The following is a 26,803-nucleotide window of genomic DNA, read 5'->3' as shown; positions in this document are numbered from 1 at the left end:
GATAGAAATTTCTTACAGAAAAACACTCCTTCGCATTCTTTCAATTTGGGGCATTTTGTACAAAAAAAACCAGGAAGACTGAGCTGCAAACAACTATAGAATGAAAAAAAGGCAATTTAGACTGGATATTGCAAGAGAATCTTCAACGGTGATCTGCATCAGCCTCCCAGTGAGGAAACCACATTGCCTGGCATATTTAAAACCTAAAACTGTAACAATTGCTGTTCAGTGGAGTCCTGTATAAACAAGCAAAAGGTAACAAGCGAGTTAACACCGTTACTGTTCAGCTGGGAACACTGCTAGTACAAAACGTTCTGGATCTTCACCTCTAGGTTCTGCAAATGTACCAGTAACAGAAACGTTCCAGAAATCTGAACACGAGAACCACGACGCTCTATACTTGGTAACTCTTCTCTGCTTTTTGGTTCTTCCCATTCAGTGGTATCTCGATGCTGATCTTGGCAGATCCTTTAACAATCCACGTGAATAATTTACAGGAGAGTTATACAAAGGGATTAGTGTTCAGGAAACGAGGAACAAGAAACAGTGACAGAGGGGAGTTTGTGTGACACTTAATAGCCTTGAAGAGGACAGCTGTTCACAAAAGAGCACAATCCATGCACTGCCCAAACAAAAGCCTTAATATTTGGTGTACCTGAAACGTCTTTGGAATTCCTCCAACATTGTAGTGAACCACTAGACTCACTTTGTTGTCCTTCTCCACAATTTCAAAGCTCCCTTCTTTCCATTTTGTAATCCCAGTCTGCATGCTGCGCATCCGGACAGGTCCGTGCACCTTCAGCGGAGCCATGCTTTCTCACAGAAAAGAGTTAACAAGAGTAAGCGTACTCCACCTTAAAGACCTGTTAAAAAGGAGAAATTTGTAACTATAAATATATATATATAATTTCTACAGAAAGATGCGTGTGGCTTAAAGTTTCTGCGGAAGGGCAGTAGAACTGTTTTGCTGGTATTTTTAAAGCGAGTGAAGGAGAGTTAGACACAAGTGAAGGGAACTTAGATTAATAAAATCTCTCCCAGTCTGGGCAGCAACGCGCCGATTCCTCACCGCCGAAAGGCGAGCGGACCCAATCCAGACACAGAACTTCTCGCAAATCCTTAAAGCGACTTCAACAGATTTAAGGAAAGAAAGAAAGCAAAAAAAAAAAAAAAAAAAAGCGCCTGAGGAAAGGCGGTAAGAGATGGAAACCAAAGTTTCGGGGAAGCCTGAGAGAGAAGAGGAGCTCGTTTCTGGCGGGGGCCGGGCCGGGGCTGCCCGGGGCGGCGGTGCCCTCCCGCGCTGCTCGCCCGCAGAGCCACCGGCCCGGCGGTACGAGGAGCAGCCCCGCTCCGCCGCCGGCCAGCACGGCGGGGCGGATTTTACATAAAAAATGAGAAGAAATGAATGAAGCGGCCCCTGGCGCAGCCCGGGAGGCGCCGCCGAGGGGGGTCCCCCCCGGCAGCCCGCGCTCAGCCGCCGCCGCTCTCAGCTCGACCCGGCGGCGGTCCCGCTTCCCCGCCCCGCCGCCCCCGGGGCAGGGCCCCGTCGCTCGCCCAGACAGCGACACGGGGGGCGAGGGTAGCGCCTGCCGCCCCGCCGCTCCATGGCCGCCCCGGGCCGGGCCGCTCTAAGGGGAGGCGCCGCGCCGCGGCGGGGGGGGGGGGGGGAAGACGACGACGGGACCCGGCCGGGCACCGCGGGGGGGGAGGGGGGAGAAGCCCCGGTACCTGCGTCCCGGCGCGTCCCCGGCGGCGCTGGGCGGGCTGAGGCCCGGGGGAGGGGGGGGGGGGAAGGGGGAAAAAGAGGGGGGGGGGCGGCGGCGGCAGATGGCGGGAACCGGCCAGCAGCGCGAGACGCCGCGCGACGCACGCACGCGCGCGCGCCCGCTCACGTCAGCGGGGCGGCGCCCTTCCCGGCGCGCCCCGCGACCTCCCGCGCGCATGCGCCGCAGCGGCGCCGCGCCGGTCCCCCCGCCGGCACGGCCCCCTCCGCCCCGCTCGCGCGCATGCGCGCGGCCCCCGCCTCCCCGCCCCGCCCCTGTCCCAGCCTCCCTGGCGGCGGGGGGGCGGGGCGGGCCCGCGTCTATGGCGGCGGCGGCGGCAGCGGCCTCCTGAGCCGGGCCCGGCGGCAACACCGGCACCGCTTTCACCATGCACAGCTTGGCCACGGCCGCGGTGAGGCGAGAGCCTGCGGGACGGGACGGGACGGGACCGGACCGGGGACGGGACCCCGTTGCGTGAGCTGTGAGGGGACGTTTCTCCCCGGCCGCCCGCAGCGGGGCGGGAGGGTGGCGGAGGCCCGCTCAGCGCCCTCCCCTCAGCGCCCCGGTGGCGGCAGGGGCGGCGGATCCCTTTGGTGGCGGGGAGCGAGCGCTTTCCCGTTCCAGCAGCCCCCCGGGGGCTCCCCCGAGCCGGCTCCGCTGCCCGCGGGCCGGGGCGGCTCTCCCGGGGGCCGGCAGGCCTTCCCTGCTGGGTGCCCCGGCTGTGCTCCCGCAGGGTTTTCCCTCCTCCTTGCCCGCTGCGCTCCCGCCCTGCGGCCGGCCGCAGCTCCGTGACTTCTGGCCGTGGCTGCAGGGGGAAAGCGGAGCGAGCAGAAAGTCGCTCATGGCGGCGGGAGGAAAGGCAGAGACTGCCCCTTCCTTCTCGCTTCCCCCGGTACCTTGCAGTGCTGTCCGTAGCCGGTGCTCGCCCTCCTCCTCCACCGGCAGCTGCCTTGGTGGGATGGGGCGGCCGAGGTCCGGGCTGGCGGGAGCGGAACGGTCCCTCGGCCTGGCTGGCTTCGAACATGGAAGCTGCCTTTGAACCATGTCGTTATTGGAGCTTATCTCCCCTCTGAGCGGGTTTGTGTTTCGGTTTTCTCTTCTCCAAATCCACATTCATCGTGCGGATAAGGCTTCCCGGAGCTGATGGAGTCTCTGCTGTGGGAGGCGTATGGCAAGACCAGCAGTTAGCGCTGTTTTCAAATGAGGTTAGCTCAAGGATCTGCTTGGGCTAACAAGCAGACAAGAGTGAGTAAAGTACTTGTGAGCAGGAGTTGAGAGAACTTTTTAAGTCTTCCCACTTTGTTTAAGTGCTTGTGACTTTAAATTGGTTCTTGGAGTGCTGGGAATACTTCTGATTTAAAGTGACACTTTCTGGAGCATAGAAGGGTGTGCAACATCGTAGCGAACTGTCTTGATCAGCATTTACATTTTTATAGCAATATAATTCCTAAGTGCTTGTTGAAATGCGTGAGGGACTGTTGTATCTCCCATTAATCCTCTATCCGTGTTCTCGTCACCTCTCTATAAAAGGATTTTTTTTAGAAGACAATTCCAACAAATTAATCTGTTTCAGGAATAGAAATAAACTTTATTTTGGGACTCATTTGAATATATATGTAATTTATACATAATTCACACCACCTAGTAGTTCTGTATTGAAAAGTTTCCTACCACAGTCAGTTAGTATGCTTGGGCTAAAGGTGACAGGGAAGGGTGTTTGGCTCTGGAGATGTGCTTGAGAGCTGTGGGAAATAACATTACCTCGTAGTAGGGTCATGAATTGGCTCAGGAATCCCTTTGGATGTTGTGAACACTGTCATGATAAAGCTGTGGTAAGCCAGAGCGTTGGTCTTTATACAGCAATGCTGGTGGCAGAGGTGACGCTTCGATTTCAGACCTGAAGACGGCATAACGTGTTAGAGGCTCAAGAACAGGTTAAAGCCAATAAATGTAGCTGTAACTAGCAGTAAGGCATCGAAGGCCCAACTCAAACCAGCTCATTCACTGCTGTTGAAGTTCAAAGTTTATTTTGGTATTTTTGAGTTGGTGATCTATCAAAATAATTTAAAAAGCACACGTATCCAGTTTGTCAATGTTCTCCTTTGGTTGACCAGCACTTTTACCAGTGTGCCTAGCAGCAATTGCTCAGTTAGGAAGAGAAAGCCAGTTGCCTAAATCCAGTTTGTTATGTGTTGTTGGAGATGTAATCGGGCGTGGATGTTTGAGGTGCTCTTGAGGAAGGTGTTACAAGATCTTTCATGATGCAGAGGTGGCTAGTTTGTGCTGTGTTGAGATACTGTTGGTGACTTTTGCTTTCCCTGCGTGCAAAAGAAAGTCTGCTTGGCAGGGTTCTGTCTTGGAGCTTGCAGGATTTGTGTGTAACCTGCAGGGTTCCCCAGAATTTTAGGTTTTAGAGGGAAAAGGGGGAACAACAAAAAAGTAGGAAATTAGGAAAAAAATATGTCTTTTAATTTAAGCTGAAAGGAGACGAGTGACTGTAGAGCCTGTGAAAAGCAGTTGGTTCTGGCTAAGTCAGATATTGGACATAATAAACTTAATTGCGTGGAAAATCTACTTAGTGTTCTCTAGGGATCACAAGCACATGATTGTGCTTTTAAAGGGTCGATGTATTTAAGCTTACAGGAACTGAAACTTCTAGCGAGCCCAGAAAAATAGATGGAAGCTTTAGATAACACAATTATAACAACATTATTGCTGCACTGCTTGTCATTCTACTATCCCAAATAAAAACAAATGAGTTCTGTTCATTCTCCCTCTCTTTCTGAGCTCCAATGTAGGAGTTGCCATTGGAATTGCACTCTCAGCTGTAAGAGCACAGTAAATTTGTCAGGATTAGTAATTTAGTGTGAGGTTCTGGGTAAAAAAAAAAAAAATGAGTAGACGAGAGAAAAAAAGAGGATAGGAGGAAAGATGAACAGCTATAAAGGTATTTGAGCTCTAGAGTATAGAGATTGATAACAGCACATTGGCTTATATAGAGACATTTAAGTTAAATAATACGATGAAATTGTCTGGGGGAGAGAGAAATCCCACAGCTGGGGAAGCATCTCTTTGGATGTGGCTATGGATATAATTTGTGGATGAACAGAAGAGGGAAGCCTTTGCAGAAATAGAAACAGAAAGCTCTGGAGGTGCCTGCCAAAGGTTAAGAAGTCTCCCTTCACCCCTCCTGCAGTTCTGGGAGCCTGCCTCTGGCATGTGGTTTCAGGTTCGGTTTCAGCCACTTTCGATTCCTGAACTCCTTTGTATTCTCTGCAGCGCCTCAGTGATGAGCTGCTTAGTAGTAGTGTTGCTGTCAGTGCGATACAGGCAGAGCTCACATCTGGTGTGGTAAGCGCATGGAGAGTTTCAGTCTGGGCTTAAAAAAAGAAATACAGTCCGTTTTTTGCTCCCGGCTGTGATTGCCGTACCCATGGGGATGCTGAGCTGGTTGCATGCAGGCTAGCTCAGGAGCAGCAGCGTACGAGCAGGGCTGTGCTTCACTTGAACAGTAAACACTGCAGCAGAATGTTTGAATAGATTCTGAACTGGCTTTTGGAAGTGTTTGCACAGCGGGTTTTAATGCCCGTGTTTGTCTCCCTCGAAATTTTGGATCTGAATCCCCAAACTGTCTCTTTTGGAAGCCTGCTGAGCATTTGTTTACACCTTGAGTGCTTGCTGTGCCAGCAGAGGCATGAGACAAACTTCCATTGAAAGACTTGCTCTTTGCCCTTTCCACAGAAACTATGCCACAGTTCCACGTTTTTCTTCCTTTCCTTCCCAGCCTTCCCTCATTTCTTTGGCTTGAAACCTTGTAGGCCTTGATGCTGTTCTTTCCCTGATGTTCCAAGAATGGCAGAAGAGAAATCCTGCATTTCTTCTGAGTAGTAGAAAATGTGCCTTGACTGTGAATACAGTTCTACCCTTCTCTGGGTTTATTTTGGACAGGAATTTTTCCACAAAATCAGTCTTGAAAAATTCCCTTTTAGCTCCATGCATGCAAGCAAGATATATGGGATGAACATGAGTCGTCTCTAACAGCAGGTGTTACTGGCTGTGGGCGGTGTCACGCTGATATTGGAGTAGTGAGAATTTTCCTAGTATTTGTATGAATATTTTTTTCTCATGTATGTTGGGGGAATCCCATTGGCAGGCTCCAATGTCATGGATGTGTTTGGAGAGAAAAAGGCAGCGTCCGCATTACTTCGAATTTGTGGAAGCTCGCACTTGGAGCGTGAAATGAATGCGTGCTAAATGCAGGCGGAGCAAATGATAGCTGGCTAAAGTATGTGTGACCTCCCCGGGAGCTCTGCTGGCACAGACAGGCAGCAGCATGGCTCTCTTATATTGCTGAATGAAGTTACAAGGTATTACTTAACAAGTGGATTAAGAGAGACTGTCCTAACGAGTCAGGCCAGAAAGTAAAACCTTTGTGTTTCAGATAGGTGAAATAATAAGACTAAGATGAAGGAAGGGATCCATATCCAGAGCATCTTAATGCAGCTTTAGTTCTTCCTTCCTCCAGTCAGGAGTTTCTTGAGCCCTTTTTTGTTTATCTGCCAGGTTGTGGGAAGGGTTTGGGCGAGACTCGGATAAAATGTTTGGACTGAAGTGTTGTTGTCTCCCTCCCAGCCTGTGCCAACAGCGCTGGCTCAGGTCGACCGTGAAAAGATCTACCAGTGGATCAATGAGCTGTCCAGCCCTGAGACACGGGAGAATGCGCTGCTGGAGCTGAGCAAGAAGCGTGAGTCTGTGCCTGACCTTGCCCCGATGCTGTGGCACTCGTTTGGCACGATTGCAGCCCTCCTTCAGGTGGGTAGGACTGGCAGCGTCTTTATTCCGTGGCACAGCACCAGCACGTTGCAGAACTTGTGCATCCACGGGGCAGATCTGGGGAGGCACTGGTGGGGTCCCTTATTGCTGTCGCTGGGAGTATGATGTATGTTGGATCATGTGGTGAGGGGAGATGTGGGAAGCCCATTTGCCGTTAATCATCACTAGCAAGGTGATGTGTGTAAGAGACTGCAAGATTTCTAATTAGATAGCTTACATAGTTGGAAGGGGAACAAGCAAGTTCTTGGGTGTGTGACTCCCTGTGGATCACGTTCTGCTTATTTTCCTACAATGTCGTAGTAGAGCCACAACAGTCTTACTCCAAATATCTCTGGTTTGATTTGTTTTGCATGAGCTTGAGCACTTCCTGGTCAGAAGGTTGCCCTTGCAGGGAGCCCGCTGGCAGGGCAGCATCGGAGTGCTGCTCACTGCTCCAGAGATCCTTGCAAGGGAATGTACCTGCACTTCATGTGAAACCAAGCGGCTCAGCTTATCTCTGGGCAAGCTACTCTACAGCTAATGACTGGCTATCTCTCAGTGCCAAATCTAGTCATTTCTTTGAAAGAAGGAAAGAAAAGAGTGCAGAATTGGCGATGTCAAATGGTTCTCGGAGTGGCCTTGAAACAAGTGAAGAAAATTAGAAGGGAGCTATAGTTGGAAGCAGGCAGATTTCTGAATTGGATTTCTTGCCTTCAGCTGCTTCCCCTGCATTGAGTTAGAAGAGTACCAGCAGCTACAGTATGAATAGAGTGGGTGTGCTCTGCCTCTAGGCACAGGAGTAACACTCCTCTTTGATCTGGAAGTTCAAAACAAAGCAGTTTCTATGCTAGTAAAGAGCCAGGAAATCAAATGAACCCTTTTTTACTGAAATTAAGGTTTGAATGCGTTCCTGTGACTGTCAAATTGACTCTGACCCAGCTCTGCCCTTGCCTGGGCAGCGTGGTAGCTGCCATGTAACTTCAAAGTGATGCTTGGTGAAAGCAAACTGTCATCTCCTGTCACCATAGTTCCTTGCTGGGCAAGTGCTTTGGTACAGCTTTCTGGTGTTTTTCTCCTTTAGCTTTTCTTCATCTGTTAATTTTTAGGAAATTGTAAATATTTATCCATCAATCAACCCTCCGACTTTGACAGCCCATCAGTCCAACAGAGTCTGCAATGCTTTAGCTCTACTACAGTGTGTTGCATCACATCCTGAAACGAGGTAAGCATTTCCAAGCGTGTGAGTTTTCCGAGGTGTTGGTGTTGACAGCTCAGCCTGTCTGTTTGACTCCGGAAGCGCGTAAGCTGCTTTCTTCTTTTTTTACCAAGAGAAGTGGAGCAGAGGACAGAGCTGGAAGATAGGCAGCTGCCTGCTGCTTTCACTTGTTTGCATGGATTATTGGGATGACAGCTTTATGGTGGTCCTAAATGCATTGCATTCCCTGGATCATCCTGAGATCCTGCAAATTCCCAAAACATTGGGTTGTGGCAGCTCCTGGGAGCTCAGCCAGAGATAAGGGTGCCTTTGTGCTGAGTGCTGTGTCCAGGATCCTTGTTTTAATGAGCTTACGGTTATTTAGACCAGCAGCTTACGATTACCTAGACCAGCTGTCCAAAGGGTGGAATGAGCAGGACTGTCCTTCCCAGAGCCCATGTGTGGCAAGGGAGCAATAGCAGAGCCATGTCTGGAGTCCTCAGCCAGTGCCTGACTTCAGGTTTTCTCAGTCTGTGTCCAGCCCATGTTAGCAGGGGAAAAGATGATGTTGGTTCAGCCAAAATCAGTAGCTAAAACTCCGAAGAAAACTACCCAGAGATCCATGATCTCATGCTTCTGTTCCTGCTGAGAAGAAAGTGCTGCATAGCTGAAGCTGCTGTTCTGCTGCTGCAAAGTAGTGTTAAACAGCAACCCTCCATGAGATGATATCCAAAGAAATAGGGTAGTTTTACACCACACACCTTTACATTGAAAGTTTGAAAACTGAAAAGAGAGGAAGAATGTTGAGTGATTGTGCAAGAGAGCTTCCCTCTGCTATCAGAGCAATCTCCAGGTTTCTTCCTGCAGTCTGTATCTTTCACTACTGTCAGAAGGCAGCGTGAGGACTCTTGCAGAAAGGTGGCTGTGTACATTTAAACTGTGGTAATGCCTAGAGATCAGCCAGTCTGGATTTCTGTCATGCAGAGGCTTTGCACATGCATTGTGGCTGACTGTCCCTGCCTGTGGGAGCCTGCAAAGCGAAATGCAACAGTGAATGTACAAAGCAGAGGGTCTGGGTGGCAGCAAGAGGTAATAAAAACAACAGGACGTGCTCTGTTCTGGTCAGCTGGAAGCAGCCATGCAGGTAACTGACAGTTTAGGTGTTAGGTTTTGTGCTGTGCCCAGGGCAGAATTTACTTCATACCTTTCCATCAGAGAACAAACTATTACCCTGTTTTGAGGAGCAGCAGCCATGGTGTCTGTCAGGAATAGTCTGAGGCTCTGCATGGTAACACTGGATTGTGTGCTCGCTTTGTTTTCCTTGTCTCTCACGTTGGGTGTTCTCCCTTTCCTACAGGTCAGCTTTTCTGGCAGCTCATATCCCTCTCTTCCTGTACCCCTTCTTGCACACAGTTAGCAAGACACGTCCGTTTGAGTACCTGCGGCTCACCAGCCTCGGAGTGATTGGTAAGCAGCCAGACTAATGCTGGAGCACTGGTTTCTTATCAAGTTGGATGGAGTTCATGCTGTGGGTATAGAGACCTGCACGACCAAAATCACAGGTCTCTTTTTTTTAATTGGGATCTTCCGAGTCCTGTAGTATTAACAGGAGGAGCTGCTCCTTTTCCATCAGTTGTGGAGGCAGGTTCCTCTTAGTGTGTAGGAACTGGGCTTTTCACTAATAAGAAAACACTGAAATCTGGGTGCATTGCCAAAAATGTTTCCTGTGAGTACAAGCACCTGCAGGCTCGTTGTGCCTTCACCCTCAGCCCAGCCAGCTGGGATGGGATGGGTGGGTACAAACTGGGCTTTCTTTGGGTTTTTGTCATTGATTGACTTGGGTGTATTTGCCCTGTCTTCCCCTTCACCCTGTGGGGTGTTTTCTTCTTTCTGCTCAAAACATTTCTCTCTCAATGCATAAAGTAAGAGGGTCTTAAAATGCATTTCTTTTTCCCAGAGGTTGCTGAGGGTGGCATGATCCTCTTGTGTTTGTGTTACCACTGGGGGAGAGCCAAGAATGCATCCCCTTTCTGAAAAACAAACAACCCCCAAACCCAGCTTGATTACTCTTACGCTGCCAAAACGATTTCTTCTCCAGCCATGTGCTGCAGCATATTTAAGGTGACAGTTGCTCTGCCTGCCATTCAGACTTAATGATTCCTGGGGAGGGCACAGCACAGGCCCTCTTTGAAAGGTGAGATTTTTTTGAAACAATATATCATTTATTAATTTGGGGTTTTGTTTTTCCTTCAAGGGGCCTTGGTGAAAACCGATGAGCAAGAAGTGATAAATTTCTTATTGACAACAGAAATTATCCCCCTGTGCTTACGCATTATGGAGTCTGGCAGTGAACTCTCCAAAACGGTACCTACTCTTTTTGTCTTAATTAAGACTTGTTGTTGTTTATCTCTGACTGGCCAGGCAGCCAGTAACCTGCAGAGCTGGCTTGCGTCCCGTTGCAAATGCCGGGGCAACTCTGGGTGGAGTTTTTACCTCCTCAAGAAACAAACAAACCAAAACCACCAAACGGAGCTGGAGTTCCTGAGCTTGGTAGTTTTGCTGGGAAAGATCTTGCTGCTCTCAACACCCGTTCCCTCCTTTGCAGCCCTGCAGAGTAAGTTTCGGGGCTGAGCTGGATCAACTTTCCTTGGCCTGAGAGAACAAATGCTGGAGCTACGCAGTGCAGAGGTTGGGCGGCAGCTGTTAGTGGTGGTTATGGGAATGTTCACCACACTGGACCAGTTTGCTGTCTCCTCTGATCAGGGGCCCCTTTCACCCATGAGCTCAAATCTGTGGTCAGACTGGTCTGATGACCCAGGTAGGCTGGCCACAGGTTTTAGTCGGTGTGTGCTTCTCTGATGAAGCCTGCTGACATTGCTGGCTGAGGTTCTTCCAGAAAGTCACGTGTCTCATGGTGAATCAGTAATGCTCAAGATGAAAACCAAAATCAGCTTGCTGCCTAGATGGCAGGGCCCAGGGACAGATCCTTCTCCTGCTTCTTGCTCTGTGACCGGAGTAGTGTGGCCGTAATCCTGGGGCTGTCCTGAGCGGCCCGGCAGTAGTTGCTGTCTTAAGCAACCTGCATCCAGTTGTCTTGCACACACTGCTTTGTGTCCGTCTCTTTTCTTTAGCCAGAGATGCCAAGCATTGTGTGGTGTCCTGCATTTTCTTTTGGCTTTAAACTTTCACTGAGTAAAACATTTGCTGCCTGCTGAAAGGCCTTTCAGCTCTGAAACTGCCTTGAAAAGAACACAGCACAAAGGCTGTCCCTTTTCAGGGTAGATAAGTTGTTTGTACACTTTCTTTTCTGCTTTCTTCCCATTCTAGGTTGCTACATTTATTCTTCAGAAAATCCTCCTGGATGACACAGGGCTGGCATATATCTGTCAGACTTACGAGCGGTTTTCCCATGTTGCCATGATACTGGTAAGATTATTTGTTTCCGCTCTTAAAAAAAAAATAAAAAAAAAATTACACTCTGGCAGCCAGCTTCTTCAGCAGCTACTTTACTGCTCTCTGGCTGGCGCAGGATCATTCCTGGGCTTACTGCTTGTGACACTGTAGCTATCTGCTTCTGCATGTTTCCTTTGTATATCTCTGGTTTGCGTGTCAAGAGAACACATATTAGTTGTAATATACTAAGTCCCCAAGATAAACCGGGTAAACATCTCCAGAGAAGAAGAAGAGTTTTCAGGGTTGTTAGTTGGATGTGAATTGATTTAATTTTACGTAAGAATGATCACACAGCTCAGACCATGGATCCATTTCCCATCTCTGTCACCCACAACAGGTTGAAAGAGCAGCAGGTTGAGCAAAGGAGTAAGAGCAGGGCAAGCATATATGATACTTGCCTGTGTAACAGTCTCGCAGCTGCCAGCTATTTTCAGCTTTGGATTTCTGGGGCCAGTTGTGGGTTTTCCATGCAGTAACCCCCAGTGTTTGTCCTGTCCTCCTCTTGACCCATGGAAACTTTTTGCATCCACAGTGTCCTTTACCAAGGAGTTCCACAGGTTTTCTGTTCGCTGCCTGGAAGGCCAACCTCCTTTTTTTCCCTCTCTGAACCTGGCTTCTACTATCTGCTGCTTACGATGCTAATGCTTGTGTTGGAACGCATTGAGAGCAGATGATTTTTGTCCCTTCCCTGTCCCCTGTGAAGGAGAAGTTTGGGTACTTGTAATTTGTTCATCCCAGGAGTAATAGCCCCAGCTTGAGCTTTATTATCTTCGAGCTCACCAAGGGGAATGTATGTCTGCCCTGGAACAGCTATCATCCTGCTTTTGTGTTTGCTTGGTTGGTTGGTTGCTTTTTAAAGAGCAGTCTCAGGAGAAGAAAATGCAGCATTAAGTTAAGCACTTTGCAGTGCTGCTTCTGTGCCTAAATATTGATGCTTTCCTTGGGAATATTTATTTGTCTGTCTGGTTTCCCAAACATAAAGAAAATGCTACTTCCTAATTCACTCACAAACAGCAAAATATGAATGATTGTGAGCTGATGTCCGTAATATCCACTGTGACATGATTTTTGCATTCAAGAAAAGGGTTGGCTTTGATGAAAGTACATCTGGCTCAGGGGCAAAGTGAAGGACACAATTAGAAACCCTGGGGTGGGGGAGGAAAGGAGACCAAGGAAGAATCTGTGGCTGGGAAGGGTACGAACACAGAAGGATGTGGGTGTGTAAAGCTGTGTTAGCATGGAAGAAATCCTAGCTGTGGTATAATCCCACCATTGGGTGAAGCACTGACATGATTAATACTCCACAGTGCTACAGAGAAAGATGAAAATGTTCATAGACTTTTCTGTTCTCTATTTCAAAAATCAAGATAGTGTACTCCTGTCTCATGAGGGTGATGATTTAATTCCTCATTTGCTGATAATGAGTAAGATGTTAGACAAGTATGAGATGCTTTTAAAAGAGCAAGCTAGCATTTCCCATCCAGGAGCTGTCTGAGGAGCTCCCTGACTTGTTGTTCTTTATTTTAAAGAAATACTGGTATTCTGGGGAATTGCTGAGAACAGGAAGCTTACAAAAGGGCAGATGAGGGGGACCTGCTAATTGCTAACTGCTTGGATACCCAAATGCAGGTGAATTTGGCTAATGAGGAAAATGGTTAGTGCTAGCCAATGTAGTTTTGCAGGAAAAAAAACAACTTGTTGCACAGATTGACTCCTACATACGAGGAAGCAGACTGTTAAACCGCTTCAAAGCAGGCATGTGAAGGCATCCACGCTGTTCGCTAGGCTGGGTGCGTTCAGAGGTGCAACCGTCTGCAGAGTCCTACATAGTGTGAGAAATGGAGGCTGGGCCCGGGAGATCTGCCCTGGTCTTGCTTCCCAGTAACGGCTTTATGAGGGGTGTAGCAGAAAGAGAAAACACAGCTCTTGGGTGCGTGGTAAGACCAGATGCGGATTTTGCTCTCCGTGGTGTGGGTGAGCCCAGTCCTTCGGCGTGGCTTCCCAGGCTGCTGTTAATGTTTTAAAAGGGCGTTGAAATGAAGGCAGCACAGATGAGAAGGGGAGTATTGTAGAGCTTGGGAACACACCTCACGGGGCAACTCAGCCTGAGCTTATCAAAGCGTCTGGGATACATTCCCCTTCCTCCACGAGGGGGAAACCCCAGGTTCTCTTTAATCTAGCAGCGAGTTGGACCACTAAGCAGTCCTGGGGAGGTAAAAACCAAATAGAGATGAGATAGGCTTTCCCCGAGCTGCTGGGAGAATCCTTTCCAGGTCATGGCTAGCTGCTCTTCTCAAAGGCATCTTGGCAAGCAGAGCGCCGGGCTCCATGCAGGGGTATCTAGATGAACGGTAACGGGCTGTGATGCGTGGGAAGCCAGACTGAGCGATTTAATGGTCTTTCCCAGTCTCTGCTGATTGTGAAGCTGTTCTTACAAAGACGTTAACTGGTGGCACTGGCCTCTTTCAAACAGGGTAAAATGGTCCTGCAGCTCTCCAAGGAGCCGTCGGCACGGCTGCTGAAACATGTCGTCCGCTGCTACCTTCGCCTTTCCGATAACCCCAGGTAAACATTTTAGGAGTTTGGGCAGGGGCTTTTCCCGCTCCCTTGGAAGTGCAGTTCTTCTCCACAGTGCCCACTCGGGGAGAGGCAAGGTTCCTTGTCTGTCCTTGCGTCAGCCTTAGCTTAGTGTGGAAAATGGGTGGGTTTTTTGGTTTGTTTGGGTTTTTTATTGCTAGTCCCAGGAGCTTTTATGGTACATTGGAGAAACAGCAACTGTCTGGGGCTTGTGCAGGTTACAACTGCCTGAGCTGAAATGTAGCTTGAAGTGGGCACGAGGGAGGGACTGAGGTGGGAGGTACGCCACGCTCTCCCTCTTCTGCATCATGTGGGCTGTTAGCAGTAGAAGGCAATAGATGAAATTCAGTTGAGGGAACACAAACCGATTTCATTCTGATCAGCAGCTCTGCCTAAAGCCGCTGGGTATGTATTTGTTGTCTCAGCCTCTCCTGGCATCGCATTGCTCTTGACTGACACATGTCAGGGCACAGGGGTTGGCTCGGTGGGGTGAGGGATGGGAGCCACGCTGGCTGGCCGAGCGCTGCGGCGCTGCTGCTCGGTGCTTTCCTTGGCCGGCCATGCCAGGGAGACCCCCGGGCAAAGGAGCGTCGTGTCCCCAGTGGGGTTTGCTCCCCTCTTGCCCCTGTGAGTTTATTTGTTGGGCCCTGTTTCTTGTCTCTTGATGTAGGGCACGTGAAGCTCTCAGGCAGTGCCTTCCTGACCAACTGAAGGACACCACCTTCGCCCAGGTCCTGAAGGACGACACCACCACAAAGCGCTGGCTGGCTCAGCTCGTCAAGAACCTGCAAGAGGGTCAAGTCACTGACCCACGGGGCATCCCTCTTCCTCCGCAATGACTGCTGGGGGAGGTGGGGGACTGGGGAAGAAAACAGCTCAGGTTTACAAAGAACCAGGAACAGGTGACCTGTTCCGCAACAAACTGAGCACGCCAGCTGGCTGCCGGCCTGTTGGACCATCCCACCCAGCCAAAGCGCTGCTCTGTAGCAATGCAGCATGCCTCTGGGGATCGCAACACCAGCAAATGCTGATATTACAGCTTCAAAAAAAAAAAAAAAATCAATAGAAACAATCTGTAAAGATCCCCATCTCTCCAGGAGGCTTGGCTGGCATCTCTCCCCCCACTGCCAGGCAGGGGGTAGTGTGGATGTCCGCTCTTCTAGCTAGCTCAGCCTCTGCCCAAGCGGTGCGTGACACGGGCTGTGTGCACCACCTCCCTCTAGTTCCTTGTCACTTCTTGTTTACGTATCTGTTCAAATGAGCGAGCTGAATAAAAGCCGATCCAGTTGTTTTATCCCCTCTTAAGAGTGCTACTCAGCTGCAGGTAGCCCAGGGTCAGCTTTCTTCCCTGCCAGCACATCCTTGCGCCTGGCTCCGCATCCCGCTGGCGCAGCAAGCTTCTCTCTTCCTTGCCTTTGGCGCAGAGGCAGCAGCTGGAGCTGGGCCATCGCGGTGCTTGCCCCGAGAGGAGGGGTGGATTACTTGCGAGGAACCCACGCCTCATAAGCTTGCTTCCTGTGGCTCTTGGGCTGCAAATAGTGCGCTCCCACAGCTAACCAGTGGCCGGGGGCTGATGTGTGCTGGCCTCCCATCTAGCCCAGCTCTTGCCCAGTGGAGCTGCTGGCTGGCTCAGCAAATGGAGCTCAGCGTTAGGAAACCTGCCTTGCGGTGGTCGGGAGGCCACCGACCGGTGATCCCCTGCCGTGGGACAGCTGGGAGCGACATCCTGCGGGCTCCAGGTATGCCGGCTTCTGTGCCTGCTGCTGCCTGCCAGGCGCCTCTCGGTCCTGGCCCCCCTCCTTTTCCCCCCCCCCTCCAGTTCATCTCTGCCAGCCGCCTGCATCCATTTCAGCTTTCAGACCTGCCTTGGCGTCTGCCCTGGCCCCACCGGAATTAAACCGGACCAGCAGCCGCTTACCTGCCTTCCCTGCGCCGGGGGGGGGGGGTTGGCGCGGCCACGGCCGGCTCTCGGAAGCAGCAGAGGAGCTCCCGGGCTCTGCTGCAGTGGAGCCCGCGCTTGGCTGCAGGCAATCCTGGGCAGCTACTTGATTTCTCCCCCCTCCTCGAGTAGCTCATTTTGCTGATCATCTGCTGTGTCCTGCCAACAGTGTCTTAAATCCCATGTCGGGTTTCCCTTTCCTCCTCCCCTCGCAGCCTTGCGTAACCAGGGCAGAGCATGGCCTCTTGTTTGCCCCGGGGTCCTGTTTTATAACCATCGCCTTCTTTTCCCCTGACCTTGACAGAATGTGAGAATGCTTCTGTTTGGGTGTTTTGTTGTTTTTTGTTTTTTAAATAAATAATAAAACCCCAGCCAGTCTGATCTCTTCACGAGGGCAAGCGGACATGGAGGGAGGGGGGAGAAGATTTATTGCATGTGAGCTGGGGAGGGCGCGTGGCCTTTCCCAGTGGGAGCTGGCTGCATCCCTACGGCAATCGCTCCCAGAGCAGGTAAGGCGGAGGGGTCTCGCTTTGCAGGAAGGCGGCGAGCGCTTTCCCCGGCGGGCTCCATATGGAGCCCGCCGGGGAAAGCGCTCGCCGCCTTCCTGCAGCTTGGTTGCAAGCTCTGGGGTGCGGATGGCATCGACCATCCCAAATTTGGTCCCTGCCCTGCAGCCCTCGCACCCACCTCTGCCTCTCCCTTTGCTATGGGATGCTCCAGCCATCTCCTCCTCCTTCGCTCCTCCGTCTCTCCTAGCTGGGCTTGCCCGCGGACCACCGTGTCCTTAATCGTGACCTTAATCCCAGGCGGCGTTGGGAGGCGGGGGCCGGGGGCGGGCTCGCCGCCCTGCCGCTGCCGAGGGGCGAGCAACCCGGAGCAGCCGGTGGAGCACCGGCGGAGCGGCACGGCGGCACCGGAGAGTGGGTACGGGGCTGGGCGCCGGGGGTGAGGGTTAAACCGGGAGTCCTGCGGGGGGAGAGGGGCGGCGGGGCCGGGCTGGGACCCCCGGGCTCGGGCGGCTGCGTGGGGCTGAGCAGCCTGTGTGCACACCGGGACAGCAGGAGGGTGTCCGGGGGGGGGGGGGGGGGCGGGGGTCCCTCCCTGCTTTGGCACCGCCACCCCCGCGGTGGCATTTAATTCTGCCGGGGGGACTCTGCGCTGGGGCGGCTGGGGAGCGCTCACACCCGCTGGCCCTCCAGCTCCGCTTGGGGACTGTCACCTCCAGGGGAGAAGCTGCGGTGGCTCAGCGTGTGCTGGGGGGAGCTGGGGCTGTCCCTGGCAGGAGGCGGCAGCCCTGCGGGAAGCCCTTGGGTTGGGTTTCTCCAGCCCCTGGCTCCTGTCCCGCTCCCCTCGACAGCGTAACTCAGATGGGAGCGAGGGGGGGCTGCGTGGGGCCGGGCTGCGCTGGGCTCGGGGCATCGCTCACGCACCGGGGAGAGCGAAACAGCCGTGTCCTTCTGTCCACGCTCATGGGATCTTCCCTGCGCTGGAAGGGATCATCTCTTCTTTGCTTTGTGTGCAGGGGAGGCACGGCTCCATGGCTGGGGCAGGGCTGGGCACACCCGGGCCGTGCTGGGAGCTGTAAGGGCTGGCACTGGGGGAGATCAGTTTAGCTCCAAAATCTCAGCGCTGTTATGGGCCTGGAGGCTGCAAGCAGCTCCCTTGCATGCTGCCTCCTTGCACACATGGGTGGCAGGGTGCAGAGAGGACAGACCCGATGGTGGCACCAAGCCCATCCCTGTCCCAGGCCAGCATCTCTCTCTGCTCCTCCAGCCTCGGTGCCTCCACGCTGGCTTCCCCAAACCATCCCCATCTCCATCCACTCACCTGCTGCAGCGCAGGGGGCATGGGGCAGGCGGGCACCTGGAGCTGTGACCCTGCAAAGCGGCCGCGCCGGGCTGGGTGCTGCCAGGAGTCAGGAGGGTGCAGGCAGACGGGTGACTGGGGTTGTCCCCCCACTGGTTCCCTGCAGGCCATGGGGCGTAGGGGGGATGAGAGCATGCCGCGGGGGGGCACGGGATGCTCCTGGAGCTGTGCAAGCCAGCGGGCATCAGGGCACCCACTCTGCAGGGCCCAAGAGGAGCGGTGGTGCAACCCTTCCATTTGTGGGTGTGGGCGCCCTGAGCCCTGGGCCGGGGGGTCGGTGTGCCCCCGGCACATCGGATGCGGGAGGGTGCAGGCGCTGCGGCGAGTCCTTGCGGTCTGAGCCCTGCAAGAAGGGCCGGTGCTGGGAACACGCAGCCCTGGCACTGGGCACTGCTGGGAGGCAGCAGGGATGGCACCCCAGCCGCTCTGTGTCTCCAGCAACACACGAGGTCCCCAAGAGCGTGGACAGGCAGTCCCGCTTGCCCTGGGGACAGCCCAACAGCCACTGCCAGCCCCACGCCTGGTGTGTCCCCCGGGAGCAGGGCCACAGCCCCAGCCAGCGCTGTGCTGGGGATCTGCCCTGCCCGTCCCCACACTGAGCATGGGATGGCCGCCGTCCGGCCCCCGAGCCTGCGAGGGTCTGGCAGCCAGGCTTGGCAGCTGCCTGCACGCTGACAGCACTAGCTATTCCCAGCCCTGCACCACCGGTGCCCATGCTGAGTCAGGGGCCTGGGGCACGGCTGCCACCTCTGCGCCCCGGCACAAAGCCCTTCGCCCCCAGGGACCCCCGGGTCCCCTCCTGCACCCAAATCCCAGCCCACTGGCTGCGGCATCTGCTCCTTGAGGGCGCAGCTCGAACAGCTGGGTGACAGGCACATCCAGCGATTTGTCAGTCTAATTAAAGCCTTTAACAGCCTAATCAAAGCCTTATTGTCAGTCCAGTTGTATTTATAGTCCCACTTGTGGCAGCGTGCTCCCCATACGGCTGCTGGTGCGGCTGCGGCCCCAGGCTGCTGACATTCCCGGGGGAGAAGGGGCTGGAGGAGCTGAGGGTCCTGCTCTGCACCCCTTTCCTTGCTCTTACAGCAAGTAAGGCTCTCCCTTACTTCCAAATTTGCTGGTTGGGGGCCATTTCCCAGGCGGTGGGGTCTTGTTCTTGGCTCTCCCGGGCACCCCCAGGGCAGTTTTTCCCAGCTCCCAGGGCTGCTTCTCCCCCGGGAGCAGTAACCTGGGAGCACCAGGGCTCTGGTACCTGCCGGGCTGCGGGGTGGCTGTACTCGCAAGTTTTTCTGTTTTCCTCCAACACCTTTTGAGCTCCGGCTTCCCGGTAAGGCAAATTAATATTTCATGAGCGTGGTGGGGTGAACTCAACACTTAGGAAAGCAATGACCCAGCAGGAGACAGGCGCAGGTGTGCTCGCACCTCAGCAGGGGCACACGCACCTTGCCCACGCGTGGGCATGGCCGGAGCCCACCCGGCAGGACCCGGGCACAGTGGGGGGGTCTGACCCTGCTCCCCCTCAGCTGCTCTCTCTCTTCTCTCCCCAGCGGCCGCCAGCGCGGAGGAGGCAGAGCCATGGCATCGCTGCTGTGCAACGCCCGTGAGTGCCCCGGCGGAGGGGAGGCATGGGGCAGGGCACCGGGCCATTCAGATTTACACTGGGGCAAATCTGGCCCGGGGGTTGAGCTCGCCTTGCCGCAGTTGGGACCATCCCTACCCCACCACAGCTGTTGGGATGGGGCTTGGCAGTGCCGAGGGCAGGTGGGAAGGGTTGATGGGGAAATACCTTCTGCCCCTCTTGTGGCCAAGGGAGTTTGTTTGGGGTCTGTCCCTCCTCCATCCCAAATCGAGGGACCACCTGGGGTCCCAGGGGTGGGAGGGAGCAAGGTAGCAGGGTGCAGTGCCCGGATACCCCTGCCCTCAGTGATGCAGCCCACGCTGCCCCCAGGCATCCAGCTCACAGACACGCTGGAGCAGATGCAGCAAGGGACACTGATGCGCAAAGTCAAGTCCAAGAGCTGGAAGAAGCAGCGTTACTTTAAGCTGCAGGATGACTGCATGACCATTTGGTACCAGTCCAAGAGGACGGGCAAAATTGAGTCTGCCTGTGAGTACCAGCTGCTGTGTGTTGTCCATGGGGCCATCAGTGGGGTTCAGAGTGAACAGGAGTGTGAATGTGTGGAGATTCTTGGAGCTATGCTTGCAAAGGACGCTGAGGCATTCAAGAGAAGCTCTGTGTGTGGGGGGGGGGGCTCTTCTCACCCACACCTCTCCATGAAGCATCCTGCCCCCAGCAGGACCCACGGATCACAAGGGCTGAGTAGAAATTGCAGCTGATACAAGTGGAAGCTCTGGCATGCCAGTGGAGGAGTAGGCAGACAAACAGAGGCATGGATGGACAAGTAGCTCAAGGATGGCTGGCTGGCTGGCTGGCTGGCTGGCTGGCTGGATGGATGGATGGATGGATGAATGGATAGCTCAATGGTGAGATGGATGGATGAGTAGCTCAGTGGGTGGGTGGGTGGATGGATGGATGGATGGATGGATGAGTGGAAGAAGGGATGGCTGGAAGGACAGATGTCTGTGGGCAGTGCCCCCTGCCCTGTGGTCCTTGTGCCCCCTGGACAGGCCTCCCCTCCCTCTGCCCCAGTCTCCATCAGCGATGTGGAGACGGTGCGGGAAGGGCACCAGTCGGAGGTGCTGCAGAGCCTGGCCGAGGAGTTTCCCCCTGAGCGCTGCTTCACCATTGTCTTCTACGGCCGCCGGGGCAACCTGGACCTCATTGCTGGCTCGGCAGAGGAGGCACAGTGCTGGGTCCAGGGCCTGCGCCAGCTCATCGAGGTGGCCACCAGCATGGACCAAAGGGAGAAGATAGACCAATATCCTTCCTGCAGGCACCACTCTAGCCTCTGCACCCAGTCCATCCCCCCAGCATGTGCTTAGCTCTTTTGGGTCTCATCATCTGCATCAGGGCAGGGAGAGCCCACAGAAAAAGGAAAAGACGCCCTCTGATGCTCCCCAGCTCCATCTCTCTTAGCCAAGGTCCTTTCCCTTAACGTCTGCCCTGGTTTCTCGCACGTGGATTCGTGACTGGTTTCAGAAAGCTGACAAGAATAAGGATGGCCGCATGAACTTCAAGGAGGTGCAACGTCTCCTCAAGATGATGAACGTGGACATGAATGAGGATCATGCCCTGCGGCTCTTCCAGGTAAGCACCGCACCTGAGGGCCTGGAGGGGCTGGGGAGGGGCTGGGGAGGGGCTGGGGAGGGGCTGGAACAAGCTGCACAACACCCCCCTGCAGAAGGTTGTGGTCACTTTCTTCTGTCCATCCATCCATCCATCCATCCATCCATCCATCCATCCACCCATCCATCCATCCATCCATCCATCCATCCATCCATCCATCCACCCATCCATCCATCCACCCATCCATCCATTTATTTGTTCACCCAGCTACCTCTTTACCCAGACAAACATCCATTTCTTCATTTGTCTGTCAACCCAATCAGCCAAGGCAGCTGTTCCTCCCTCCCATTTTGTCCACCCAGCTGCTTATCTGTCCACCCAGCTAACCAGCCATCTGTTTATTTATCCATCAACCCAGCCAGCTGTCCATCTGTCCATCCATCCATGTAACCATCCATCCATCCATCCATCCATCCATCCATCCATCCATGGATCCATCCATCTATCAGTCCACCCAACCAGCCCTCCATCTGCCAATCCATTCATCCATCCATCCATCCATCCATCCATCCATCCATCCATCCATTCACACGTTGATCGATGCCTACCACTGCCGCTGGTGTGCAGTCTCCGTGCCCTCCCTTGGGGGTGGGCGAATCCCCCTCACAGCCCCAGGGGGTGGCCAGAACATCCCATTTTTCCCCGGCTGGGTGCTGAGTGAGCTCCCTTGCAGGCTGCTGACAAGTCAGAGTCGGGGACGCTGGAAGGGGAGGAGTTCGTGCTCTTCTACAAGGCCCTGACGCAGCGTGAGGAGGTGCTGAGCCTCTTCCAGGATTTCTCCGAGGACGGGAAGAAGCTGACGCTGCTGGAGCTGGTGGATTTCCTGCGGCAGGAGCAGCTGGAGGACGAGGGCACAGAGGAGCTGGCCATGGAGCTCATCGACAAGTACGAACCGTCGGAGACAGGTGAGAGCCAGCCCGGACACAGGCTGTGCTCTGCATGGGGGGAAGGAGGGGGCTGAGACCCACAGCCCCATGGCAGGGGCACCCCCAGCCCCATCCTGCTGTGGGTGGGCACAGGGGTAAGGCTCACCATGGTGTGATCTGGGTGCAGTTCCCCTTTTTTTAGTCCGTTCCTGGACCATTTTGGTGTAGAAGGTTGACCAGCCATGGGGTACAAGCACCGACTTTGGGGTCTGCTGCCCATCTCTCCCTGTGCCCCAGCCTCTGGCAGCAGCCATGCCCACCAGGCTGGAGATGCCAGGAGCCACCAGCAGCCCCGTTTGTCCTGATCTTGTCCCCTCCGCATCCCCGGCTGTCACTGAGCCTCCCCCTCCGCCTGCAGCCCGGGCTCGCCACGTGCTGAGTGCCGACGGGTTCCTCATGTACCTCTGCTCCCCGGAGGGCTCCATCTTCAACCCCCGGCACCGGGCGCTGTGGCAGGACATGAGCCAGCCGCTCTGCCACTACTTCATCTCCTCCTCCCACAACACCTACCTGATAGAGGACCAGATCCGGGGCCAGAGCAGCATCGAGGGCTACATCAGGTAAAGGGGCTGCTCCCTCCTGGCTGCCCCCCAGCACCTTCCTGCCCCAGTGCTGTGCCCTAGGCAGCTCCATGGGGCAAACCCACCAAGAGGAGAAGCTTCTTTGCCCCCTCCTGTTCCAGCACCCCTGTGGCCGTGCCATGTGGTGCCCAGCAAGGGGGTCCATTTTGGGGATGCTGAGCCTGGCTCTTCTTGCCCTGCATGCAGCAGCATCTCCACCCTTGGCGGTCGTCCCCTGGTCCCTGCAGGGGTGACACCCACAGCTGGAGGGGAGGGCAGGGGACTGGTGCCCTGGCCAGGTGTGGGGTCCCAGGGGTGACTGCCCACCCGCAGGGCTCTGAAACGGGGCTGCCGGTGCCTGGAGGTGGATTGCTGGGACGGGCCGAACGGGGAGCCCATGGTGTACCACGGCCACACCTTCACCTCCAAGATCCCCTTCCGGGAGGTGGTGAGCACCCTGGGGAAGTACGCCTTCAAGGTAGGGCACCCTTCCCCGGGTGCTGGCTGTCGTGGGTGGCCCTCGGCAGCTGGGGGGGACGTGGCTGCGATTTGGGGCCGTGATGGGTCTCTGGAGGGGGAGTGGTGCTGGGGGTCACACGCCTGGTGCTGCAGCAGGGATGGGGGCTCATGCAGTCATGGTCTGCTGGGGGTGCAGGGGTGAGATGGGATATGGGGGATGCTGGGGGATTGGAGGGGCATGAAGGTCTTTGGGGATACAAGGACACACAAGGGGCTCCATCCTGGCACTGATCACGCCTGGGCAAAGCCCTTGGGAAAGCTCCTCAACCCCACTGAGGATGATGTCCAGCTGTGCACATTGCTCCCCAGACCTCGGACTACCCGGTGATCCTGTCCCTGGAGAACCACTGCAGCATGGAGCAGCAGGAGGTCCTGGCCCAGCAGCTCAAGGCCATCCTGGGGGAACAGCTCCTCACCACCACCACCGATGGGCACGTCCCCACCCAGCTCCCATCCCCAGAGGTAGGGACAGAGCATGGCTGTGCTGGGCACCGCTGTCCTGCCTGGGAGCGGGGTGAGGAGGTGGCTCTGCTATCCAGAGGAAAGGCCACCCCTGTCCCATCGTTGTTCTGCTCTGCTGGAGCACTCGGGGACCCTGGGGACACTGTGTCCTGATGTTCACAGCGGTCCCAAAGCTGTCCCCGAGGTTGTCTCCCCATGCCCTGCAGAGCCACAGGGACAGCAGGGTAGAGCCCTCCTACCCCATCCCCTCCTTGGTGCTGCAGGGAGCTGGTGGTGCTGGCCCCCAGCAGCGCAGGGTGCCAGGGGACAGCAGGTCCCATGGAGGAGATGGGCACCCCGGGGTGCCTACCTCTCCATCCACAACCCCGCAGGAGCTGAAGCACAAGATCCTGCTGAAGGGGAAGAAGATCGGGCGGCTGGAGGACACTCTGGACGGGCCAGGGGGCGAGGCGCCCGATGTGTCTGACGATGACAACGGGACAGAGGCGGAGGAGGAGAGGCGGAAGGTGAAGGTGGGTGGCCCGGGTTGGGGACCAGCTGGGAATACTGAGCCCCTGGACACAGCTACAGGTTGTGGTGACATCCCAGTGATGAGGGGAGAGGCAGAGACTGCAGGAACATCACCAGGGAGGGGGAACAGCCCTTTTTGCCCTGGCCATGCCAGCCTGCTCTTTGCACACCATCCCTGTGGTGGCACCATGCTGCGGGTCCCCTGCCTGCTCCGTTCCTGGCAGGAAGGCTGCCTGCGGTAGGGGTGCTGCCACCCCCAGCACACCCTGGCTGTTCTTGGCTGCCCTGGGCTCTACAGCCCCCATCCTGGGTGAGTGCTGGGGGACGGTGCACCCATCGGGGCGCACCTAACATGGCTGTGCCTCCCAGAAAGACAAGGAGAGCCTGGCGCAGGCATTGTCCGACTGCGTTGTCTACTGCAAGAGCGTGTCCTTCAGGGGTTTCCAGGAGGCCCGCAGCCATTCCCGGCCCTCCGAGATCTCCTCCTTTGCCGAGGCCAAGGCCAGGAAGCTCATCCGGGATGCAGGTGAGGTGGAGGGGGCAGCGGCATGCAGGGAGTGGGCCAGGGTGGAGTGGGCAGGTGGCTACCTCAGGTGTAGGGCTAGAGCCTCCAGACATAGGGGTTCCCTCCCTGCCTGGGTTTTGGCTCTGGTGGGTGAGGGAGGGTTATTGGCTTAGAAAGTGCGGCAGGACACCTGGGTTCCTGGGAGGGGAGAGGGATGAGAACTGGTGGGTGGGTGGGTGGGCGGGCGGATGGATGGGTAGATGAGTGGGTGAGTTGGTGGGTGGGTGGGTGGATGGATGGATGGATGTTTGGATGGGTAGATGAGTGGATAACTTGGTGGATTAGTGGATGGATGGGTGGGTGAATGAGTGGATGAAAGGATGGATGGGTAGGTGGATGGGTGTGGGTGGCTGTGCAGGCCAGGGAATGACCCCATGAGTGGCCCTGATGCTCCATCCCTAGGGAATGAGTTTGTCCGCCACAATGCCTGGCAGCTGACACGCATCTACCCCAGTGGGATGCGGACCGACTCCTCCAACTACAGCCCCCAGGAGATGTGGAACGTGGGGTGCCAGATGGGTACGGCTGCAGGGTGTCAGGGCTGCGGGCTGGGGAGATGCCTCGGGTCCCGTGCCAAATGGCACCATCAGCACCCGTGTTGGTGCCAGCTACAACCTTGGCTGATACCAGGTCTGGCTGCAGGCTCTTGCCCTGCACTGGGGAGCCCGGGGGTACCCGGGTATCAGTGCCTTGGCCCCCTGTGTGGCCCTGCATCTCTCTGGCCATGGGGACAGGCTGGTTCTCACTTCCAAGCAGGGCACGGTCTCCAAGCTGCCCTGAGCCCTTTTCCTACCGCCTTCCCCCAGTGGCCCTGAACTTCCAGACGGCCGGCATGGAGATGGACCTGTGCGATGGGCTCTTCAGCCAGAACGGCCGCTGCGGCTACGTGCTCAAACCGCCCTTCATGAGGGACGAGGAGACTCTCTTCAACCCCAGCGACCCCAGCAGCTGGAAGGGCCCTGGCCCCATCACCCTGACAATTCAGGTACGGGGCTGAGGAGAGATCCTGGGGAGCCATGACAGTGTCCTGGGGCTCTGTTGGTCCCAGCTGGGTGGGGACACGGGCAGGCAGCGTGCCAGAGCCGAGCAGCCTCCCAGCAGATCAGTTCGGCTGCTCCCCGGCTCATGGGGTCACTGCCCCTTCCCGCAGGTGATCAGTGGGCAGCAGCTGCCCAAAGTGGCCAACAGCAAGGACGGAGCCATCATCGACCCGCTGGTGCGTGTGGAGATCCACGGGGTCCCCGCGGACCAGGCGCACCAGGAGACCAAGTACATCGAGAACAACGGTGAGCCCCACGGTGGTACCAGGGACCCCGCTACGCCCAGGCGGCCATCCCTGCCCTCCCTCGCCCTCCCAGCATCCGCTCTCCCTTCCCAGGGTTTAACCCCCGCTGGGATGAGACGCTCCAGTTCCAGCTCCACGTGCCCGAGCTGGCCCTCGTCCGCTTCGTGGTGGAGGATTACGACAAGACCTCCAGAAATGACTTCGTGGGCCAGTTCACCTTAGCCTTTGCCAACATCAAACCCGGTGAGCGGCTGCTGCCTGGCGGTGGTGGCGGGCTGGGGCAGCCCCGCAGGGGTGTCTGGGCTCAGCTGGGTGCTGGAGCAGGGTGGGGGGCAGCTGTCAGCCAGAGCCTCGCTGTCCCCCCTGCAGGCTACCGCCACATCCATCTTCTCTCCAAGGATGGCACCAGCATCCCCCCCTCTTCGCTCTTCGTCCACATCCGCATCACTGAGCCACCTGGCCCCGAGGAGGACTGAGCCCGTGGGGCAAGCAGGACCTGGATGGAAGCCATACAGCTGGCCCCGAGCAGCTGGGGCCACAGAGCCAACCACATCGCCCTCTTGTTGAGCTGTTTGTGTCATCCCTGTGTCGTCGTTGCTGCTGTGCCCCCGTTTGCAGTGGCCTCCAGGGGCTGGGAAAAGGCACTGACCTCCCCTTCCCAGGTTTGGGACGCTGCCTCCCATGAATGAGTGCGGGGTCTGCACTGGCACAGCCCCCTGCGCCCCCCACGTGCAGCCCACCCTGGCCTATGGGCACAGCTTGGCCACGAGGAGGAGAGATGGTGCACAGCGCCTCGGCTCTGCCGCCGGGGCTGGTGCCCCCGGCCAGGGGAGCAAGGCTGGAGCCGAGCAAAGCCCAGGGCTGGGCAGAGCGGGAAGAGGAGTCGGTCCCCACTGACCCCAACCCTGCAGAGCCCCATCACAGCCCCCGGCTCCTACAGCCCCCAGGGCTGCTCCTGGCCGGCGCCCATTACTAACCCTTGCCCTGCCCTTTCTCTGTAAAGAACTTAATAAATTGTTCGGTGACAGGCAGGCTCAGGTCTGGGTGCAGTGGTGTTGGGGACAGAGACGGGGAGCTGGCCTTCTGCTTGCGCTCTCTCCCTGCAGGCACCTGCCCCACGGCTC

The 26,803-nt window shown here is 55.7% G+C and overlaps 3 protein-coding genes across 17 annotated transcripts in view; 2 read left to right on the top strand and 1 right to left on the bottom strand.

Moving 5' to 3' along the window:
• Window positions 1–1,814, bottom strand: part of USP37 (ubiquitin specific peptidase 37) — a 38,118-nt gene extending 36,304 nt beyond the window's left edge. For all 6 annotated transcript variants that reach the window (XR_015698910.1, XR_015698912.1, XR_015698911.1 and 3 more), the window contains exons 1-2: window positions 1,729–1,814; window positions 656–863 (exon numbers count right to left, since the gene is read on the bottom strand). Coding sequence is in view for 3 of the 6 variants with exons in the window: in XM_087732689.1 (XP_087588815.1) it covers window positions 656–811 (156 nt within the window). In the remaining 3 variants the exon portion in view is untranslated. The remainder of the gene's footprint in view (window positions 1–655; window positions 864–1,728) is intronic.
• A 217-nt stretch (window positions 1,815–2,031) lies between these two features.
• CNOT9 (CCR4-NOT transcription complex subunit 9) lies at window positions 2,032–15,416 on the top strand. 5 transcript variants are annotated; one of them, XM_087733173.1, is made up of 8 exons: window positions 2,032–2,175; window positions 6,396–6,575; window positions 7,682–7,797; window positions 9,128–9,237; window positions 10,025–10,134; window positions 11,098–11,196; window positions 13,697–13,788; window positions 14,471–15,416. In XM_087733173.1, the coding sequence occupies exons 1-8, from the start codon at window positions 2,152–2,154 to the stop codon at window positions 14,637–14,639; spliced, it is 900 nt and encodes a 299-aa protein (XP_087589299.1). In that variant the 5' UTR covers window positions 2,032–2,151; the 3' UTR covers window positions 14,640–15,416. The 5 variants fall into 5 exon arrangements, with proteins under 5 accessions (XP_087589299.1, XP_087589298.1, XP_087589296.1 ...); XM_087733172.1 differs by having other exon boundaries at window positions 14,465–15,416; XM_087733170.1 differs by lacking the exon at window positions 2,032–2,175 and adding an exon at window positions 2,194–3,008 and having other exon boundaries at window positions 14,465–15,416.
• A 796-nt stretch (window positions 15,417–16,212) lies between these two features.
• PLCD4 (phospholipase C delta 4) lies at window positions 16,213–26,710 on the top strand. Of its 6 annotated transcripts, none has more exons than XM_087732907.1 (16): window positions 16,213–16,248; window positions 19,153–19,205; window positions 19,554–19,712; window positions 20,256–20,484; window positions 20,684–20,813; window positions 21,526–21,757; window positions 22,137–22,338; window positions 22,672–22,816; window positions 23,167–23,319; window positions 23,691–23,831; window positions 24,199–24,355; window positions 24,797–24,913; window positions 25,201–25,379; window positions 25,545–25,680; window positions 25,773–25,922; window positions 26,049–26,710. In XM_087732907.1, exons 2-16 carry the CDS (start codon window positions 19,181–19,183, stop codon window positions 26,153–26,155), a joined length of 2,262 nt encoding a protein of 753 aa, XP_087589033.1. In that variant the 5' UTR covers window positions 16,213–16,248; window positions 19,153–19,180; the 3' UTR covers window positions 26,156–26,710. The 6 variants fall into 6 exon arrangements, with proteins under 6 accessions (XP_087589033.1, XP_087589030.1, XP_087589029.1 ...); XM_087732904.1 differs by lacking the exon at window positions 16,213–16,248 and adding an exon at window positions 16,367–16,663 and having other exon boundaries at window positions 23,691–23,825; XM_087732903.1 differs by lacking the exon at window positions 16,213–16,248 and adding an exon at window positions 16,367–16,663.
• The last annotated feature ends 93 nt before the right edge of the window (window positions 26,711–26,803 follow it).

Source organism: Nipponia nippon, unplaced genomic scaffold (assembly GCF_047370975.1).
Source record: "Nipponia nippon isolate SJK-2023a ecotype South Korea unplaced genomic scaffold, ASM4737097v1 scaffold_5, whole genome shotgun sequence".
Classification (NCBI taxonomy): domain Eukaryota; kingdom Metazoa; phylum Chordata; class Aves; order Pelecaniformes; family Threskiornithidae; genus Nipponia; species Nipponia nippon.
Note: the sequence above shows the minus strand (reverse complement) of the source record. Positions and strands in the feature narration are given on the sequence as shown.

Coding starts and splice junctions, on each gene's coding strand:
- CNOT9 (XM_087733170.1), top strand. CDS start 2,964: ATGAGGTTAGCTCAAGGATCTGCTTGGGCTAACAAGCAGACAAGA. Junction 6,576..7,681: donor CGATTGCAGCCCTCCTTCAG/GTGGGTAGGACT, acceptor GTTAATTTTTAG/GAAATTGTAAATATTTATCC. Junction 7,798..9,127: donor GCATCACATCCTGAAACGAG/GTAAGCATTTCC, acceptor CCTTTCCTACAG/GTCAGCTTTTCTGGCAGCTC.
- PLCD4 (XM_087732903.1), top strand. CDS start 16,446: ATGGGATGCTCCAGCCATCTCCTCCTCCTTCGCTCCTCCGTCTCTCCT. Junction 23,320..23,690: donor CCCAGCTCCCATCCCCAGAG/GTAGGGACAGAG, acceptor ACAACCCCGCAG/GAGCTGAAGCACAAGATCCT. Junction 24,914..25,200: donor GAACGTGGGGTGCCAGATGG/GTACGGCTGCAG, acceptor GCCTTCCCCCAG/TGGCCCTGAACTTCCAGACG.